This window comes from Meriones unguiculatus, chromosome 14 (assembly GCF_030254825.1).
Source record: "Meriones unguiculatus strain TT.TT164.6M chromosome 14, Bangor_MerUng_6.1, whole genome shotgun sequence".
NCBI classification, from domain to species: Eukaryota; Metazoa; Chordata; class Mammalia; order Rodentia; family Muridae; genus Meriones; species Meriones unguiculatus.
This window is the reverse complement of record NC_083361.1, coordinates 13170098-13188726: the sequence shown is the minus strand read 5'-3', so window position 1 is coordinate 13188726 and position 18629 is coordinate 13170098. Positions and strand designations below refer to the sequence as shown.

The 18629-nt window shown below is 54.4% G+C and overlaps 1 protein-coding gene across 2 annotated transcripts; it reads right to left on the bottom strand.

Annotated features, from left to right (window-relative positions):
• Positions 1–4: 4 nt before the first annotated feature.
• Positions 5–18616, bottom strand: Stx1b (syntaxin 1B). Of its 2 annotated transcripts, none has more exons than XM_021655405.2 (10): positions 18316–18616; positions 10141–10215; positions 9853–9952; positions 9696–9770; positions 6922–6995; positions 6584–6692; positions 6370–6443; positions 3813–3950; positions 3589–3699; positions 5–3328 (listed from the first exon to the last, which is right to left on the bottom strand). In XM_021655405.2, exons 1-10 carry the CDS (start codon positions 18343–18345, stop codon positions 3248–3250), a joined length of 867 nt encoding a protein of 288 aa, XP_021511080.1. In that variant the 5' UTR covers positions 18346–18616; the 3' UTR covers positions 5–3247. The 2 variants fall into 2 exon arrangements, with proteins under 2 accessions (XP_021511080.1, XP_060222781.1); XM_060366798.1 differs by lacking the exon at positions 18316–18616 and adding an exon at positions 17892–17924.
• Positions 18617–18629: the final 13 nt, after the last annotated feature.

Genomic DNA, 18629 nt, shown 5'->3' with positions numbered 1-18629 from the left:
CAAGCCCGCTGTTGGATTAGTTGCTATTTCTCCCGTCCCACCAGGCCCAACCTGGCCCCGGATGGGGTTCGGGGCCACTGGGGACAGGACATGCAGGTCTGGGGCAGGGGGGTCAGAATTTCCTGTATTTTATCCATTTGCAACTTGGTCACCAATAGAGAGAAGGAAGACCCTGAGGGCTAACAGGAGGGTGGCCAGGTTCTGGGCCCCCAGCCAGGCCCCAGGAGTCCTGTCCCCTCAGGGGAGGGGAGGGAGAGAGTTCTAGAAACCAATGGAGAAAAAGAGAAGGGGGCAGGGGCTCATGTCAGCAAACATGGCTACATCACATGACACGCCAGCGACACAGAAACACACCAACGCACACAACTGCACAGCGGGCGTGGGGAAAGGCTCAGTGGGGGGGGGGAAGGGAGCTGGGGGCAACCATCTTGTCCTCTGTGGGGAGGGCAGGGTAAGTGCATAGAACACATTGTGTACACGCTCAAGGCATGACAAGAGCGTGCTGAGCCACGGGCACGTGAGATGGACAGGTAGTGTGCTTTGTACGAGGCAAGGAAGGGGAGAATGGAAGCATTGAGTCCTGGCGTGGGCCCGGGACCACCAAGGGGGCACGATTGGGCTTAGGTGTGTGGAGGGCAGGCAGCACACACTCAGATCTGAGAACATGCAAAACACACCAGCCCCCAGGCAACCATCCAGGACACACACGTGGACAGCAGTCAACAGGCATGTCGATCCTGTGAGGTGCGGATCTTGTAGAAAGCTGGGCTCCAGCAGACTCTCGGGGGCTGCTCAGCGACTGGAGGCTCAGTGGTGGGCAGCCATGGGTCCAGTGCCGTGGAAAGCGGCAGGGGGCAGCATGCCAGCCACAGTCCTGTCCTTGCGAACACCGTGACTGGGGTGTGGGGGAGGCTGCTGGAAACACGCGGGTTAGAGGGAGTTCTGGCTGAAGAAGGGGATGGGTGCTGGGGCCTCCTCTGACATCTTCAAAGAAGCCAAGGGTTGGGGCGGGAGGCTCTGGGCGGCCCCTGTCCCATAGAAGAGTATTCTGGGATGGATAGGGAGGCTCCCTCCTCAGCACAGCTAATCTGGGGGTTACATACCTGTGGACACGGACCAAGAAACACAAGCGCGCACGCGCACGCACGCACACACACACACACACACACACACACACACACACACACACACACCAGGTGGACAGGGCTCAAACAGCAGGCAGGGAAGGGGCAGCTATCAGCCCTGGCTCAGAAAAATCTTGGCTATCTGGAAGGTCATATTTGCAAGATCTCTCCCTCAGTCCTGCAAGCACTTGTGCGCACACACACTCCACCACGTGGCTGCCCTATTCCAGGGCAGGACGCATGCACCTCCATCTACTGCCTCCACATTCACAGGACTTCCAGCACTGGCCTTTATCCCGCTGACCTCCTGCCCGTTCCCCAAGAACCCACAAACCACACAGCCGTCCAAACCACGTTAGGGTCCCTCCACTCCCTCCTGCCAGAGACTAGTCCCAGTCCCACCCTGCCTGTCACGCAGCCTCGGTAGTGCCCGTGACTGATGTTTCGGCAGTACACATGTCCGGAGGACAGGTTCAAGGACGACCCTAAATGGCCACTCAGGTATGTGTGAAATACGGCAGCCCAAACCCAAGTTACTTGAGAAAGAGTCCAGAGCGTTATCTGGGGCAGTGAGGACAGACAGTAGCTCCTAAGGTGTGAGTTTAAGAGGCAGGAAGGAGAAAGACCGTGATTTTTCGCCCGCCAGGGGCAGCCCTTGGCATCTGATCTCACGAGTCCCACCATTCTCCTTCCAGGAGACAGTCGTGTACAAATGGGCGTGGCCCGGGGTGGGCGCTATGATGTTAATGTGGAAGGCCCCGGCACCTACATGTGGCCACTTTTTGGGGACTTCCCCGGCCTCGGCATTCTGGAGCCCGCTAGTATATGCTGGTTGTCCATGGCTCGGTACTGCCCTCGGGCAGAAACAGAAAGGTAAGAGTCTGGGTGTGTGTTTCCCCATCAGGTGGTCTGGTGGGGACGCTCCGCTCGCACCTTCTGATGGAGCAGTGTGTATGGCCGCAGTTCTGAGGAGATGGGGAGCAAGTAACTAAGCCCGAAGACACAGCCTGGATGGGGAGTATACCCTAAAATGTAAAGTGTGTGTGTGTGTGTGTGTGTGTGTGATACCCAGAAGCAGAAACATGTTATGAGGTCCCTACGGATGCATGCATGAACACACTCAGTCATATTCCAGGTGGCATAGAAACAGCTATCTGTACCCACCCAAAACTAATGTCTGATTCACAGCATGGAGGGCTCTGTCTGAGGAGAAAACTATCAACACTTCATACACACGCGCACACGTCTTGTGCACAAGCCCTTCACATCATCTGTTAAGGAAAATACACACTCATACAAACTAAGCCAAGTTGCTTATCATTTACACATATAGGCTTCCACTTGCCTTCCCTGAACTCCAAGGCCCAACACACACACACACACACACACACACATCCCCAGGACATGATGTAACCCCTGGTAGTGACCAAGCCAGGAGAGTTTGTGAGTTTGTTATACATCTCATGGGATGTGGGCCATGGTCGCTGGGCCTCCCTGGATCCCCAGGATGTGAATTTTCCTCACACCTACCTCCTGCTCCAAATGTATCAGATGGGAGAGAAGGTCAGCGGAGGAATTGCTTTTGCATTGGGTTTTCACACTCAAAAAACTCCATGTACGCACACTGTATGGCCACAGATCTATGGACACACATACACACATGCACGCACACCTGTGCTACACGCACGTCTTATTCACAGAGGACAGGTTGGGCCGCGGTGGGCTGCTGTGTTATACTCGACTACCCGTCGGCACAGCAACCGGGTAGAAAGGGAAGTTGAGACCACACAGGATGAAGGTGGCAGCAAGAAAAGGTTCGGGGCTTCTACATACATCTACACAAATACACACACACGCTGGGGTGCCCTTGAGCATGTGCCCTCGGCATGCATGTCCGTGTGCATGTGTGATCACGCCTGCTGCTATCTATGTGCGGCAAGGTGGAGGGGGATCCATGGCAAGGTGAGAGCCAGGAACTCCAGGGTCTGCATGAGGGGGAGAGTGGCTGGAACTGCCTGGGTCCGTTTTTGGGGGTGAGCTTGGAGCAGGGAAAAGAGTGAAAGGGAGGTGGGGGTATTGCTCCCGATGTGTGGGGAGGTCCAGGGGAAGAGAAGGGTAGGGGCCTACAAGCCCAGGGTCCCCCCAATGGATGACGCCAAGACCACCCCCAGCACCACACAGCAAATGATGATCATGATTTTCTTCTGCACGTGGAAAGAGGAGAGAGAGAAGGAGAGAGAGAGAGAGAGAGAGAGAGAGAGGAAGAAGGAGAGAGAGGGAGAGGGAGAGAGGGAGATAGACAAATGGAGAGTTGGGACATGAGGAGAAATAGGGGAGAGAAAACAGAAACAGGAAGCGGTCAGAGCCGTAGATAAGGCCTCTCACCCGTGTCATTTCATAACTGCCGCACCCCACCCACTGGGCCCATCCCACCCCCCCGAGTCAGGCCACCTCCACGGCTTACCCTCCGCGCCTTGCTCTGATATTTCACAGCTTTCTTGGTGTCGGACACGGCTCGTTCCACGTAGTCCACGGAATGTTCCACGTTGTACTCGATGCGGTCGATCATCTCGCCCTGCGCACAGAGGGAGCGTGAAGGGGGAGGGCGGAGGGCCGGGCTGCGGGAGGCAGCCGTGGGGCTCGGGGGCGGGGGGGGCGCCCACCAGGCTGGAGCTGCGGGGCCTGTACCTGGCTCTCCACAAGCATGGCCATGTCCACAAACATGTCGTGCAGCTCTCGGATGCTGGTCTCCAGTTTGATGATCTCGTTGTGCCTTGTCTCGATCTCATTTAGTGCTTGCTTTGTCATCTGCGAGTCCATTTTGATCTGAGGTGCCGGGGGAGGGGGGGAGAAAGGGCCATGAGTACCCTTTGCCCGCGTAACCAGCTTCAACCTAACAGAGGGGTTGGGTTCAAAATCCTTGATCCTTGGTCAAGTTGTTTACCCTCCTCTGTACTTTGCCGACGCCACCTAGAAAGCGTGTGGATCATAGGAGTGTCTACCTCAAAAGATTATTCGGGAAAACTGAACGAATTTATGTGTGGAACTTCCAAGGATTCCCGGAATACCATGAGCATCAAAGAGAAGTTTGTGGAATTACAAGATAAAGCTTGTACAGAGTCCACGACCTCCCTCCCCGCAGGGGGAAGCCCAGGGAAGGGAGATGGCTAAAAGCTGACAGGGCGATGCAAGAGATACAGCAGGTGGGAGAGCAGCGACAGACAGGGAGGCTCAACTGAGAAAGCACTGTGCCCACAAGTCGACAGGAGCCTGCGTGAGATGGAGCAGGGAGCAAATAAGGACAAAACAAACGCACAAGGGCCTCAGGAAATTGGGAGGAGAAATGCCAGCTTACGGCACAATGCCCCCTCAGCTCCTGACCTGGCCCCCTGTGGGCCATTGCTCTTCTCTAACATCTATCCACCCCTGGTACCTCCAGGCCACCCTAATACCCCCGGCCACACCACCATCTGGCAGCCAGGCCTCTGTTTTTCTTTCTACCCAGATTTCCTGCCCAAAGTGTAGAAGCCAAGGTCATCCGACAGCTGTCCTGCCAGTGCCCCCCCTCCTGTCTGGGTTTTGACTGCTCTTTTCCAACCTTCTCATATCTAAAAGCTCATTGGTCTTACGTTTTTCAAAGCATGTATATGTTTTCGCACTCAAATGCGAAGTGCCCTCACATGGCACAGCTGGAGCTGGAGTTAGAAGTTGTAAGCCCGACAGGGGTGCTGGGAACTAGCTCTGTGCCTTAACCACTAACCCATCTCTCCCCATATCCTGTTGTCTCTTCAAGTCCATTTCATTGATCTCTCTCTCTCTCTCTGGGTTTTTTCGAGACAGGGTTTCTCTGTGTAGCCCTGTCCTGGACTCACTTTGTAGACCAGGCTGGCCTTGAACTCACAACGATCTGCCTGCCTCAGCCTCCGTGAGTGCTGGGATCACAGGACACCATGCCTGGCTTGACTCCAGCATTAATGAGCCCCAGCCCTCATGTGCAGGGTTCATGTGAAGTTTCCTCAGTCCTCATCCAGGCTCCCAACCACTGGCATTATTGTTTCACAAAATGGTTTCCACTCCCTCAGTGGACTGCCAGGGGGCAGAGGTCAACTCTTTGTTTGTTTTTTTTTTTTGTTTCTTGTTTTGTTTGGGTGAGTTTTGTTGAGACTGGATGTCTCCATGTAGTCATGTTTGTCCTGAAACTTGCTATATAGGTCAGGCTGGCCTTGAACTCACAGAGATCCTCCCTCCTGTTTCTGCCTCCCAAGTGCTGGAATTAAAGGCGTGCACCACCGTGCCTGGCCAGAGGTCAGCTTTTGCCCACTAAAGTAAGACCTCTTGGAGTCACCCAGCAAGCTGTTCTCCGTTCTCACACAGAAAGGCAGACGGCCTGAGGAGAGCTGTATTGGGAGGGGGAAGACGGGATCTGAGCGGCCTACAGCCTATCTGCCCAGGGTTAATTCAAGAAAAAGAAACTATTCAAATACTGGTTTACGGCAGACAATCCCGGTGATTATTTTGTACCTGGTCTACATCCAGAGTCATCTGGCCATAGACACAAATGAAGATAGGACTAGGCAGGCCAGAGCAAAAGTCCACGGGGAGAAAGGAGAACACGAGTTTGGGGAAAGCCCATGCACTCATTCATGACAGGACAGGGCAGGATGGAAAACTTAAGCCAAACTAAAACTTTTTAAAAAATAAAAATAAAAGCAAAGAAGCCTTGAAAAATGAGTTTCGGACAATGGCAGGCTTCAGCAGGGTTGGGCTGTGGATCCCTGCGGGTCCGGGGAGGGAAGAAGGCTGTCAGTCACCATACTGAAGGGCTCTGGCGCAGACACTAGAGTCAAATTCCCAGCAAATCATTTCACCTTCTGGCCCAATTCTCCTCATCTGTGAGATGGGTTTTCCCTGAGACTGTGGGGAAGGTTCAATGAAGCCAGTAATAGTGGTGCATGCCTGTAATTCCAGCTGAGGCCAGAGGACTGCGAGTTTGAAACGAGCCTGGGCCACAGAGCATGATCCTGTCTCAGAAAACAATGACAACAACAACAACAACCACACAACACCTCCAGGTGTGTTCTAAGAGCCGGCACACCACTACTGGTCAAAGGAGGTGCTTCCTGCCCTGCGGGACTCTCCCAGCCATTGATCCGTGTTGTCCACTGTCTGAGATTCCAGGAGTGGACGTGGACGAGAGGCAAACATTTACCCCACAGACCCCCCCAACCCGACCCCGGGGGCTCACATCGTCCGTGAAGATGGCCAGCTTCCCGCTTTCCAACATGTCTTCCAGTTCTTCATTGGTGGTCGTCCTGCCAGCTGTGGGGAGAAAGGGTTTCTCGCTCAGGAAGCAAGGGCTGAGGTAGTGGTATCAAGAGCACAGGAAGCCAGGACCCACCCTCCCACCAGGCTCAGGCCAGGTGGGGCCTGGGAGTTTGGGGAGGGAGGGGCACACGCACTGATCTCCAGCTGCCGCTGGATGCGGTCCTTGCAGCGGTCCCGGTACTTGGACTGGGTTGCATTATACTCGGTCATTACTTCCACGAACTTCCGCGAGAGTGTGGAGTGCTAGGCAATGGGGGGGGGGGAGGGAGACAAAGTTGGGCGTCAGGGACAGAAGGCGGGGAGGGCTGTGTGCGGCACCAGCCTATACCACATTTTCAAAACCCTACTTCTGCACGCCCGCAGGCAACAGTAGGTACCGCCAAGCCCTGGCCCCAGCTACAACCCCACCCAAGGTCCCCGACAGAGACTGCTCCGCCCGCAGGCCGGTCCCCTGCTAGGTGGGTGAGCTTACCTGGGTCTTGCGGATGCGCAGGTCCGCCGAGGAACGGTTCAGCCCCTCTTCCTGCTCGATGCTTTGCTCGATCGCTGGGGAGAAAAGGTGCAGTGCCAGGCTGGAGAGCTGGGGATGGGGTGGGGGACCCGGGTCCCGGATGTACGAAAGGGGAGGCTCCAAGCTTGGTAAGGGCACCAGGCCCAATGGAAGGGACCATGGTGAGGTACACGGGCAGGGGTCTGAGGGGTTTCCCTAGGCAGTAGGGAGAGGGATGGAAGGTTTGTTCTGATGGAGGGGTTACACCTCAGAAAGAGCCCAAGCCCTCGAGGGAAGACAGCCAGTCCACTTAAAGAGGACTGCCTCCAAGTACTGTTCAGCTCCTCTCTGAACAAGAAGCAAACCCCACCAACATTTCTTTTTCTTTTAAAGACATGGTGGTGTTACAGCACGGACCCTGTAGACTCAGCCATTCCTACTTACTATAGATCCTCTCTACCTTCTGACTCTACTTTCTTCTCTTTTCTTTTCCTTCCATGGGAATTCCACAGCCAGCAGATGGTGTTCAAACAGAGAAAACTTAGCTCTCCGTCTGCCCTGTCTGTTCTAAGAGTTCCCACTTCTTTTTTATTTTATTTTTTGTGTTTTTTTTTTTTTTTTTTTTTTGAGACAGGGTTTCTCTGTGCTGCCCTGGCTGGCCTGGAACTTGCTCTGTAGACCATGCTGGCCTCTGCCCACCACTGCCACCTGCCAGCTGAGTTCTAACTTTTGTGTGTGTGTGGGGGGGGTGTCCGTTTGTTTGTTTGTTTGTTTGTTTGAGACAGGGTTTCTCTATGTAGCCTTGGCTATCCTGGACTGGCTTTGTAGGTCGGGCTGGCCTTGAACTCACAGAGACCCGCCTGCCTCTGCCTCCCTGAGGGCTGGGATTACAGGAGTGCGCCACCAAGCCCGACTTAGAGAGTTTCAACTTCTAACGGATGTTTTGTACTTCTTCTGGGCCCTGCACTCCTGACTCTGCCGTTCAGACTTTCTAAGAAGAGCTTGCAGAAACAGCTTCTTCGAGTCAGATCAGAAAACGCGGCAGGAACCAATCACCCAGGCTGCTTAGACTCCCAAAGGCCTCCGGGCCAGTCCTGAGAGTGCCTCCTCTCTGTTCTCCTGGCAGCTGGGGGAGGAATGGATCTAGATGGCACCTCCAGGCTGTCCTGCAAGCAAGAGCAGGCACAGCGACTGAGCCTAATCAAACTGGCTGTGCCAGCTCAGGCACACACGACCAGGGATCCAGGAATCTGCTAGCCATGGCACTGGGCCTTATTATCAGGCCTGGAGCTAGGGCCAAGCCCAGACAGTGGGGTCTTCTACAGCAGCTGTGGGGATGCGGAGATATCAGCTGACATTTTAGACTAGACACTGGGGTTCGAATTCATGAGAATTCAAGGTCACCCGGATGTCACCAAATGGAAGAAGATAGAAAAGAGATTTTTTTTTTTTTCCTGGTCAGTTTCTTAAACCACCTTCATTTTTCCTGTCTTCTGTCTGGACCTGTTCCTGAACCCTTGACCACAAAGTTTTCTTCGTGGTCTTCTAGAAAGTGTTCTAGATCAGGACCCAATGTTTCTGAAGAAACCACTGAGTCCTGGACCTGTGACCCACCTGCCCATCTCCCCCTCCCAAGTGCTGAAAATACAGGAGCATACTACCATGTCTGGCTACAACCTGACTTTTATGCTGTTTGTTTTGAGAATGTCATCTTAGAACTGGTTGTCCTGGAACTCATGCTGTAGACCAGACTGGCCTCGAACTCACAGAGCTCACCTGCCTCTGCCTCACTGAGCTGGGATTACAGGTGTGTGCCACTGCACTGGACAAAAAGTTTTGTCTGTTTTTTTTTTTTTTAGTTGGTTAGCATCAGAAGCTCTCACATGGCCTCCTCTTATCCAAAAGGACACGAAGCTTGAGAGTTCATCTCCCCAGAAAGGTTAGTGGTCCTGGGGACAAGTTCTTTCGATAGGGCCTGTCCAAAGCCTAGCCGTGAGCCTAAGTGCTAACGAATGCCTGGTAAACGCCTTACACTGCTGAATTACCAGGGTGCATAAGCGGCCGCTCCTTAATGCTGTTATTCCCCTGGCACAAGCCGACAAGGAGGTTCCCAACCCACAGTGCTCTGAGGGAAGGTGGTTATTACCAGCACCCAAGTCCTTAAATTAGAGTGAATACATGAGCACTTGGCAAGGCCCTCCTGAAAGCGTGCCAGCCCCTGATGTCAGCCACATAGTCCAATCTGTCCTGAGCCGGGGATACTAATTCAGAAGCATTTGCTGAGCCCACCTACTGGGTGCTCAGTGTCATGCTCAGAGCCTGTTCAGGACAAATGAGGACTGAACAAAATTAAAACCTCTCGGAAGAGTATGTTTCCTTCATTTTTCCTCCCTCCCTTCCTTCCTTCCTGGATCTTTTGAAGTAGGGTCTCACTATGTAGCCCACATTCATCTGGAATCCGCACTCTTCCTGTTGCAGCCCCTGAGTGTTGTGACTGTAGGCCCTCCCTACTGTGACTGGCTGGAAATCTGTCTTTTTCTGATTGACAGTCTCAGGTGCAATTCAAGCAGAAACCCTACCCGGTTCATTTCCCCGTCAAGTGTCTCCACAGAAGGTCGGCAAAAGCGCGCTTGTGAATTTCTCGCTGTTTAGGAATCTGGCCTCCAGAAGCCTATGAGCACTGCCACAGAGACCTGCCTGCTCTGTCTAGATAGGGCAGGGACCCTTCACCACAGCTGCAGGACTGCATTCCTCACCTTTCAACTTGGACCGGACCTTGTTGGCCGTCTTTTTGATGTCCGCTGTGAGGTCCTCCAGCTCCTGTTTAGTCTCTGGGGGGCGGGGGGGAGCAAAGAGGGAAGTGAGGACCTGAATGGGGCCCCAGCTCCCGGGTCCCCCCGAAGCAGCACTCACTCTCATCTGGGTTGGGGGCGGCAAGGATGGCGCTGTGCTGTTTCTTCACCTGCTCCACGTCCTCAGACAGTTTTTCGATGCAGCCCCGGATCTCTTCCACCTGGGGCAGGAAATCGGTGAGACCTCACCCAGGTTGGTGGGCCAGGTGAGGAAATCAGGAAACTAGCCCGTGTTCAGGGAAACGGGCCAAACCATGAGGCCAAGGAGTGTGCAGGAAAGAGGGGGTGCACAGGGCAATGGAAGTTAGGAAGGGACAAGGTTCCAGTCCAGAAATACAGGGGACTCTACCTGCTCAAAGAACTCATCCATAAAATGGTCTCGATCCACATGGACCACCTCCTCTTCATCATCACTGTCTTTCGCCTGGAAGCAAGGCAAGGCCAGATCCATTAGCAGTGCCTGTCCTGTTCCCCACGGTTGGCTCCCTAGCTCTCTCTCTGCTCCCTGCCACACACGCATTGGTGGTACCAGTTCCAGACTCAGAAAAGGGATCTTGGGAAGGGTCCTAGTCAAGAGGAATGGCAAAGGAACAGGCAGAGCCAGCACTGGATTATCTTGTAGAAGAAAGCCCTAGATGCCAGGGGACCTTACAGGGAGTGAGCTAAAGGGAAGTATAGCCTCATGTGTTCAGGGTCTCCCTGGGAAGAGATGTTAGTTGAGGCCATTGCTGTCGACTCCTGGATATGAACGAATTTCAATATTTCAACAACCAGCTAAATGTCAGCCTTGTGATGATTGGCTCTGGGCTCCAAGGAGCATTCTAGAATGGTTTTCAGAGACTGTGAACCTCCTTGCCATCCCCTAGCAGCACCTGCTCAGGTCTCTCTCTTCCCCGCCGCGACCTGACCGTCCACTCCCCTACAGAAGGTCACATCGCTGTCAGGTTGCCCGTGCCTGATGCCAAGTTGAGCAAGCAGGGCCAGGCCTGGCTGAGCCATGTTGGCAGCACCCTGACCCCCTCCATCCCACGCCTCCCTCCTCCTCCCTCGGCACTGTGTTCTTGGAGGCCCTTCTGCCCTGCATCATTCACTCACTATCCTCCAGTCCCTTCCAACCATACCCCCACCAACTCTCTCTGACTCGGATTTCCCAGTTGCAACCTGCAGCTGCTCAGCCCTCCACCCTCAGGGCTCAGAGACACAAAGGGACTTACCCACCCACACTACCATCTCCAGGCAGACCAGTGACACAGACAGAAGAGCTGACACCCAGGCACACAGAAATAGGCCCCCGACACCCACATAGAGCCACACTGCCACGCTGACATTCACTGCACACAGACCCAGGCAGAGCTGCATTACCCGACACGTGGGCACAGGGCATGGAGGAGGGTGCTGCCTGTTCACACAACCTTTTTGAGCCCAGAGCTGGGCAGAAGGCACAAGAGGGCTCCCCTGGGATCCCCATTCCTCTTTGCTTGGGACAGAGTTTTCAGGGCAAAGTTGAGCTCAAACCATCGACACTAAGTCTGGAGTCCCAGTCAGCTCGAGGGTTCAGCTCCAATCGCAGACAGACAGGTTGAACTAACGTAGCCAAGAGAGCCTCAATGAAATCAAGACAGAAGGCAAACAGCAGCTGTTTGGAAGTGGAGCCCCTGGGACCCAAAGGGGAGAGCTGACAGGGCTGGAGCGGATCACAGACAGCTCCCCTCGGAAGTCTGATGGCCTGAAAAGAAACTGCGCTTGGCTCTGCTGTATCTCAGCCTGCTCAGATCGAACCCAGACAGGGCCAGATGGGACCAAGATGCGACCAAGACACTGAGATAACTTGGGATCCACAGAGCTGGGGCTGCTCTAAGACCAGCAATACCCAGAGGAGACCTCCTGCTGCAGGCCAGAAGGCCACCTGATTCTGCCCAGGTCTTGCTCAAACCAAACTCAAAGGCCTCAAAGGTTTTTGGCTTCTCCTACCTCAGGATGCCCCAGGATGGCCCCTGGATGATGTTAGCCTGAAAAGCCTCTGAGAAACAGGGCTCTTCATTAGGATGCACCGGTTTCTGAGAGTGCCTCGGGGCCACAGCTTCCTGCTGGCCTGCTCCTCCTCCTCCCACCCACCCCTGCCCAGCTTCACACAGGTCAGGAGAATCTTTGCAGGCCTAAGTACCTGGGAACCTTCCTCCTCCATGCCACCGTGAAGAAGTCCTTCCTAAAGTCCTAGGTCACTCTCTCCTGTTGTTCTCAAAGCCTCTTTCCTTTCTTCCTAGAGTCTCCAGCCTACCTACTTACTTGCCCTTGAGAAAGAGAAGTAAGGCCCGAGTATGATTTGGTTTGGCTAACAACCACAAAGAGAGTTAAAATCCCTCTATGCGAACAGCCATGCTCACATTCATAATGCCTCTTGATCCTCACCACACAGCCCAAGGACAAAAGCCGGATAAATGCTGTTCCCATTTCACAGATGAAGGAGCATGGAGCCGGAGTGGGCAAAAGACAACGATTTTCCCGGGGGCCGCCAGGCAGAATAGGACCAGGACACCACGGTCCAGGCTTACCTGAAGGCTCCAAGCTGCAATTAGTGCCCTAGCCTCTGGGTTCCTTTCCTCCCGGGCCAGCTCCTGCCCAGGCCTCTGCCAGCGGAGCTGCTGCATCCTGACAAGCCAGGCAAACAGCGCCACCTGCCAGCGCCTCCTGCGTGCAGCTTACACTCTTTCCATCTCTTCCAAGCTCCGCCAACACTCTGTACAGAGGGGCTGGAGCCAAAGCTCACTGTTACGAGTGTACGCTGGTCTTGGAGAGGATCCATGTTCAGTTCTCAGCACCCACGTCCACACTGGGTATCTCACAACCACCTGTTATAGCTCCATCCCCAGGGGATCTGCTGCCCTCTTCTGGTCTCTGCGTGGTCCTACACTCACATGTACAAACCTACACACACACACACACACACACACACACACAGACGCACACAAAATCTTATTTTAAAGTTTGGTGTGGTGCACACACCTTCCCAGTACTTGGAAGGCAGAGGCAGGCAGATCTCTGAGTTGGAGGCCAGTCTGGTCTATAGAGTAAGTTCCAGGACATCAAGGGCTACACAGAGAAACCCTGTTTCAAAAACAACAATAACAACAAAGTAAGTAAGTAAATAAAATCCTTTAAAAAATCTTAATTAAACAAAAACTGAGATGGCTCAGTGTCGAAGAATGCAGGCGGCTTAGCATGCAGGGGATCCAGCTCAGCCTGGGCTTCAGAACAAGATCCCACCTCCAAAACAGGCCTATGCCTGGCATGCATACACTTGTAGTTACAGCAGAGGCAGTGGGCGGGCGGTGGATCTTTGTGAGTTCAAGGCCAGCCTGCTCTACATAGCCAGTTCCAGGCTAGACAGGACTACATGGCAAGATCCTGTCTAGAAGAGACAGACAAACAAACCAACATTTTAACAAAGTCTGTCATGACCACTGACTGACATAATTGCATCACTACGCTGACAAACACTTCAGAGCTTTATGAAGTGCTGGGTGCTGGTCTGTGTATTCTGCGCAGGCTCATCTATTTAATCCATTCTTGACCACTGTGCCTCTCTGTCTCTGTCTCTCTTTCTCTGTGTGTCTCTGTGTGTGTCTCTCTCTGTTGCTCTCTCTCTCTCTCTCTGCATATGTGTATGTACATGTGTGCGTGTGTGTGTAACTCAGGCCCTCAGGCAGGCTAAGGCAATACTCTGTCACTGAGTGACCTCCCAACCCTTGGTTTTCTGTAGCTCAGGGTAGCCTTTAACTTGGAATCCCCCTGCCTCTATTTCGTGAGTGCTGGGATTATAAGCCATGTCACCACCAGAGGTACTCACTTTCATTCTTCCAGCGGCTCCTGGCAGAGACATTATCACAGCCCCCTTTTATTAACGGGGGAGCTTTAACTAGAGAGAGGCCAAACAGTCTGCACGGAGTTCGGCAGCTGAACAGCCGCGTGGGCTTCTGACTTCGAGGCCTCACACCTTGTTTTTGTCAAAAGGCAGGCTGCTCCCACAGAGGGCGGGAGGACGTGAGGAGACCGGTGGGGAAACGCTGCAGAGGGGGGAATGCTGGGTGAGGGTGGACTGTGAGTCCCTGTGTCTTCTGTGTGACAGGCGAGGGGACAGCCCAGACCTGTTGCCCTAATGTCTGAAGCTTCACAGCAAACAAGGCCAGAGGTGGTGCTTGAAATGGGGACCTGTCAAGTCTCAAGGCTTTTTCCATCCATCCTCCTGACAGGTGGCCACAAAGTGTCCCTCCACTCACTTTTTTCCAGGGTCTCACTATGTGGCCCAGGGTAGACAGCAATCCTCCTGCCTGCCTCACCCTCTCAAGTGTTGGAATCACAGGTGTGAGCCCGTACCCAGCGTGCAGTTCCTCATGTTTTTATCTCACAGTCACTCCAGGAGGTAGATGTTCTTACTCCCATTTGACAGATGAAGAAACTGAGACACAGAAAGATTCCACAACTTGCCCAAGGGTGGTCAGCCGATGAGGTGCTGGTGGACGGCAGGGCATTGCTTGTCACCATCCACCAACTCCTAAACACCTCGGAGGACTCCTTTGGTAAGAGCTCCTGTCACCAGAAGCTTCCTTGGCCTTGAGGGGCATCCAATCCAAGCCCCCAGCTTCCATCTGGCCTCCTTAAAGTCAAAGTTTTCCATATCAACAAGAGGGTTCTGGTGCGTGCCTGTGTGTGTGTGTGTGTGTGTGTGTGTGTGTTGCAGGGAACTGAACTGAGGCTAACAAATACTTGCATCCGTACACTGCCCACCCAGCCTCCTCAAGGTGTGAGCACTATGTCATTTGATCTAAAGCCACCGGACCCCCTCCTGCACCCCTCAGGACTCTGTCCATCTGCCTCCTCAGCTTGGGCCCCCATCTCCCATCTCCCACGATCCAGCCTGGCCTTCACTTCTCCTCTTCCTCCATCAGACCATCCAGCCCACCTGCTCCCTTCCCAACCTTCCTCCTGCCTCCCCAAGTCACTCATTCATCTAACAAATATGTATGCTAGGTACTAAGGGTGAGCAAGCCTGGGAAGAAAGGGCTTGCCTCCAGGGAGCTGAAGGTCCAGTAGGAGGGGGGAGACAAACAGAGGAAAATGAGTACGAGCGACTCGGCATGAAAAGTAGCAGAAGGGAGGGAAACAGGAGGACGCGACGGGAGCATTCATGTGGCGCTCCATTCAGGGTGGCCAGGGAGGGTCTTCCTGAGAAGGTGACGTTTGAGTTGAGTCCAGCTAGGCTGTCATGTGGGAGAGGCTGGATATAAAGCAATGGGAGCAGTGCTGGGGCAGAAGAGAACTCAAGGCAGAGAAAAGCCCAGGGACTGGAGGGCAGGAATGCTCACTCTAGGCCTCTGCACACTGCTACAGACCCGGAGCCTTCCTCACCGCAGGCCTCCTGGCCTCCCCGCTCCTTCTCCCCTCTCTTCCCCTGCCCCCTGTCCTCCCACCCCAAGCTGGCACACATCCTCCTGCTTTCACTCTGATCTGTCTGTGTCATGCCTGGCTTCTACCCTGACCCGGGGACACCTGCTCAGCGGAGGTTCCATGTCCAGGACCTCCCAGGACCTCCTAGTTCCCGACCAAGAATGCTGGCTCAACATAAACAAAGCTGTTCAACCTCAGCCCCCCCAGCTCTGGGACCGCCAGCACCTCTGGAAAGCCTGTCTTTTTTTTTTTTTTTTTTTCTGTAGCCCTCAGGTAATTTCAAAATCCAAATCAAACAGGAATCATCCAAATGGACTTATGTGATGCGCCAGAGAAACTCGAAAGCCACCTGGGAGCCACAGAGCACTGCTGTGCACCAGGCCCTTTCTTAGACACCTTGTAAGTACTAATTAACTTTTCATTCTCAAAATAACCCTGTGAAATGAGGTAGTACCATTGCTTTCGAATCACACATGAAGAAACTGAGGCTGGGATGTAGCTCAATGACAAGAGTACCTGCGTTGTGTATGTAATACCCTCATTTCAATCCCCGGAATCACAGGAAGAGAGAGAGAAAGACACATAGACACACACACACAGACACATATACAGACACACACAGACATGCACAGAGAGAGACACAGGCACACACAGACACACACACACACAGAGACACACACACGCACTCCTGAAAACAAACAAAACCCACCCACCACCAAACCACCTCAAGTGCCAGACAAGTTAAGTAACTTGCCCAAGGTCGCACGTGAAGTAACTAAAGTTAGGACTTAAGCCCAGACAGTCGGGCTTCCAAGTCTCAGCCCTCAACCTCTGTATGATAAACACATTCGGAGGCTCCTTGGGAGGAGCACAGGGCCCTGGCAAGACAACCAGCCCCACAGCTGGCGTTCCTGAGGCCCCTTCGCCGTAGCCTCTGTCTCCCCGTCTCCCCGTCTCCCCATAGCTTGGCTTTCGACTCTGGCAGAGACTCTCACACTCCAGACATCTGGAGCTCCTGTCTACCCCACCCGCGCCCTCCAAACCTCCCCTTTCCCTAAGCTGTGACTAACAGCAAAGTATTCACCCAGCCCCCTGAGTCCCAGCCCCCGACACCATCCGCCTCCTGCCTCAGCCACCTGGCTTCTCCCCACAGCAGCCCTGGCCACAGGTTTCCTCACCTCCGGGCGGGGAGCCCTGACTCACGCAGAAGAGTACTCCTCACTTTTCTCTCTCTCCCTCTCTCTCTAATTATCCCAGAGTTCCGCCCCCACCTTATAGAATTTCTCTAGGTTTAGGAGTCTTGGAATATTCTTGGCTGCTGGGGATCTGGGTTCGAATTCTATCTTCTCCCTTGCTTAGCTGTGTGGCCCAGAGGGATTTGTTAAACCCCCTGGGCTTCAGTTTTCTTAGATATTAGACAAGGCAGACTCTTTGTCTACCTTACCAGGAAGTTGGCTGGGATCTAATGGGATTGCCATGACAACCTGCTTTGCAAATTGCACCTGGAGGGGAGTTTGGGTACTAGAGCTGCTGGTCTGGGTTTGAATCCTGCCTGTTTCTAACTCTGTAACTTTGGCCAAGTTCCTTAACACCTCCGAGCCTCTGTTCCCTTTTCTGTGTGATGAGATCATGCTAACACCAGCCTCATAGGATTGCCGGGAACCAGAGGTGATTTCCTATAAAACACGCAGAACAGAGTTGCCATCGCTACTATCATTTTCCTCACGCAGTAAATAACCCCTCAGACCTCCTCCCTCCACTGTCGGCTCCTCCTTTCTCCCCACTTCCAACCTGCCTCTACCAGAGGTCACTTGCCTCTGTGTTTCCTTCCCTGTGCCTCCTGCGACTGGGGTCTGCATCCCCGAGTCCAGCCTTTGGAGGCTCTCTAACGACAGAGCTCTTTGTCTCTCAAACTTGGGTCTCAAAGGCCAGGAGGTGTAGCCCACGTCAACTTGCAGCCTGGAGGCCCCTGAGCCACTTGACCTGTACCACACACACACACACTTGCTTGATGACCTTGGGCCAGTGCCTTCCCATCCCTGGACCTCAGTTTCCCCACCTGTCAGGTGGAATAGCAACCCCTTAGAACCCTGGCATAACCCACTCCATTAGGACACAGTGGCCAGGGGCCCCCATCACACAGCTGACTGCTACCTCAACCTCCTTGGGCCCATGTCATTCTTTAAATGTCTCAGCACCCTCCCTGCCCCGAAACCGTTCTCACCAGGCCCTCACAGTCCTCCCTCCAGAGAGCAGCGGTCCCTGCAACCCTGTTCCATCCTCCCCCAGGTCTGCCGGCAGGCCTCCTGGAGCCTGGCCCCTGGCCGCCCGCAGCCTGCCCCTGGCTGCTCCCATGCCCCAGTTCCCCCGAGCACTGTGTGGCCTATGTCATACAACCCAGTTCTGTGACCTGGTGGGTGGATCTTTCTCTCCTCTCCCACCTTGGGGGTCACCTCAGCTGAGGCTCTGACCCAGGGGAACTCAATCCCCCCCTACACTCCCCCCTCTAAGCACTGCCCTCTCCCCATGGAGCAACACACCAGTGCGCGTGCGCGTGCGTGCACACACACACACACACACACACACACACACACACACATAACCAATAGCACCACACACTTCATTCACTGCCAGGTGCTGGCATCTAGTCCCAACCTGTGTCCTCCACAGCATCCCAAATCTGGGTCCTACTGGGCCCGGCCAGGCCAGTAACCACCTCCATCCGCCTAATCTGACAGACCTCCTTCAGGGATGATGGTGTCCCCCAATCTTCTCTTGACATTCACTCTCTCCCATCCCCAGGTTAGATTCCAGGGCCCTCCTGGGCATGTGGGCTGCTCAGGCCCCTGAGACCTCTCCTGCCCCCTTGTGTCTTAATGGCCTCCAACTCCTTCCAGCCACTGTCCTCCAATCGCAGGTTCACTGGAGGTATCAGGTGCCAGGAGATGTTAGGGTTCCTGGCTTCCAACATCTAGTCTCATCATTTGCCCCCCGCGTCCCAGAACCTCCCCCACTCCATCCCCATGCGCTCCCCAAATGCAGGGTCCCGCCTCCCCACCTCTCCCACCCCTTAGCTCACACTCCGCAGCTCCTGAGTCCGATCCTTCATCCTGCGACGGGCTCCTCCTCCCCTTCTTCGTCCTCCCGCCTCCGCTGCTGCTCTCTGCCTCTTGCCTCTGTGCTGGAGGCCGGGGTCTGGGGGCACCGGACTAGACCTCCCAGGGATGTGCCGGTAAGGTGCGTGGTTGGGGGCGGGGAGCCGAAGCCAGGCAGAGACAGGGGCCTGGGCCGACTGGGCTCTGCCTGGGCTGCGGTGGTGATGCGGCTGCGGCACAGGGTTGGATGGAGGGATGCGGGAGCCGAGGCGCGGGGGAGGGGGGCGGAGGGAGGTGA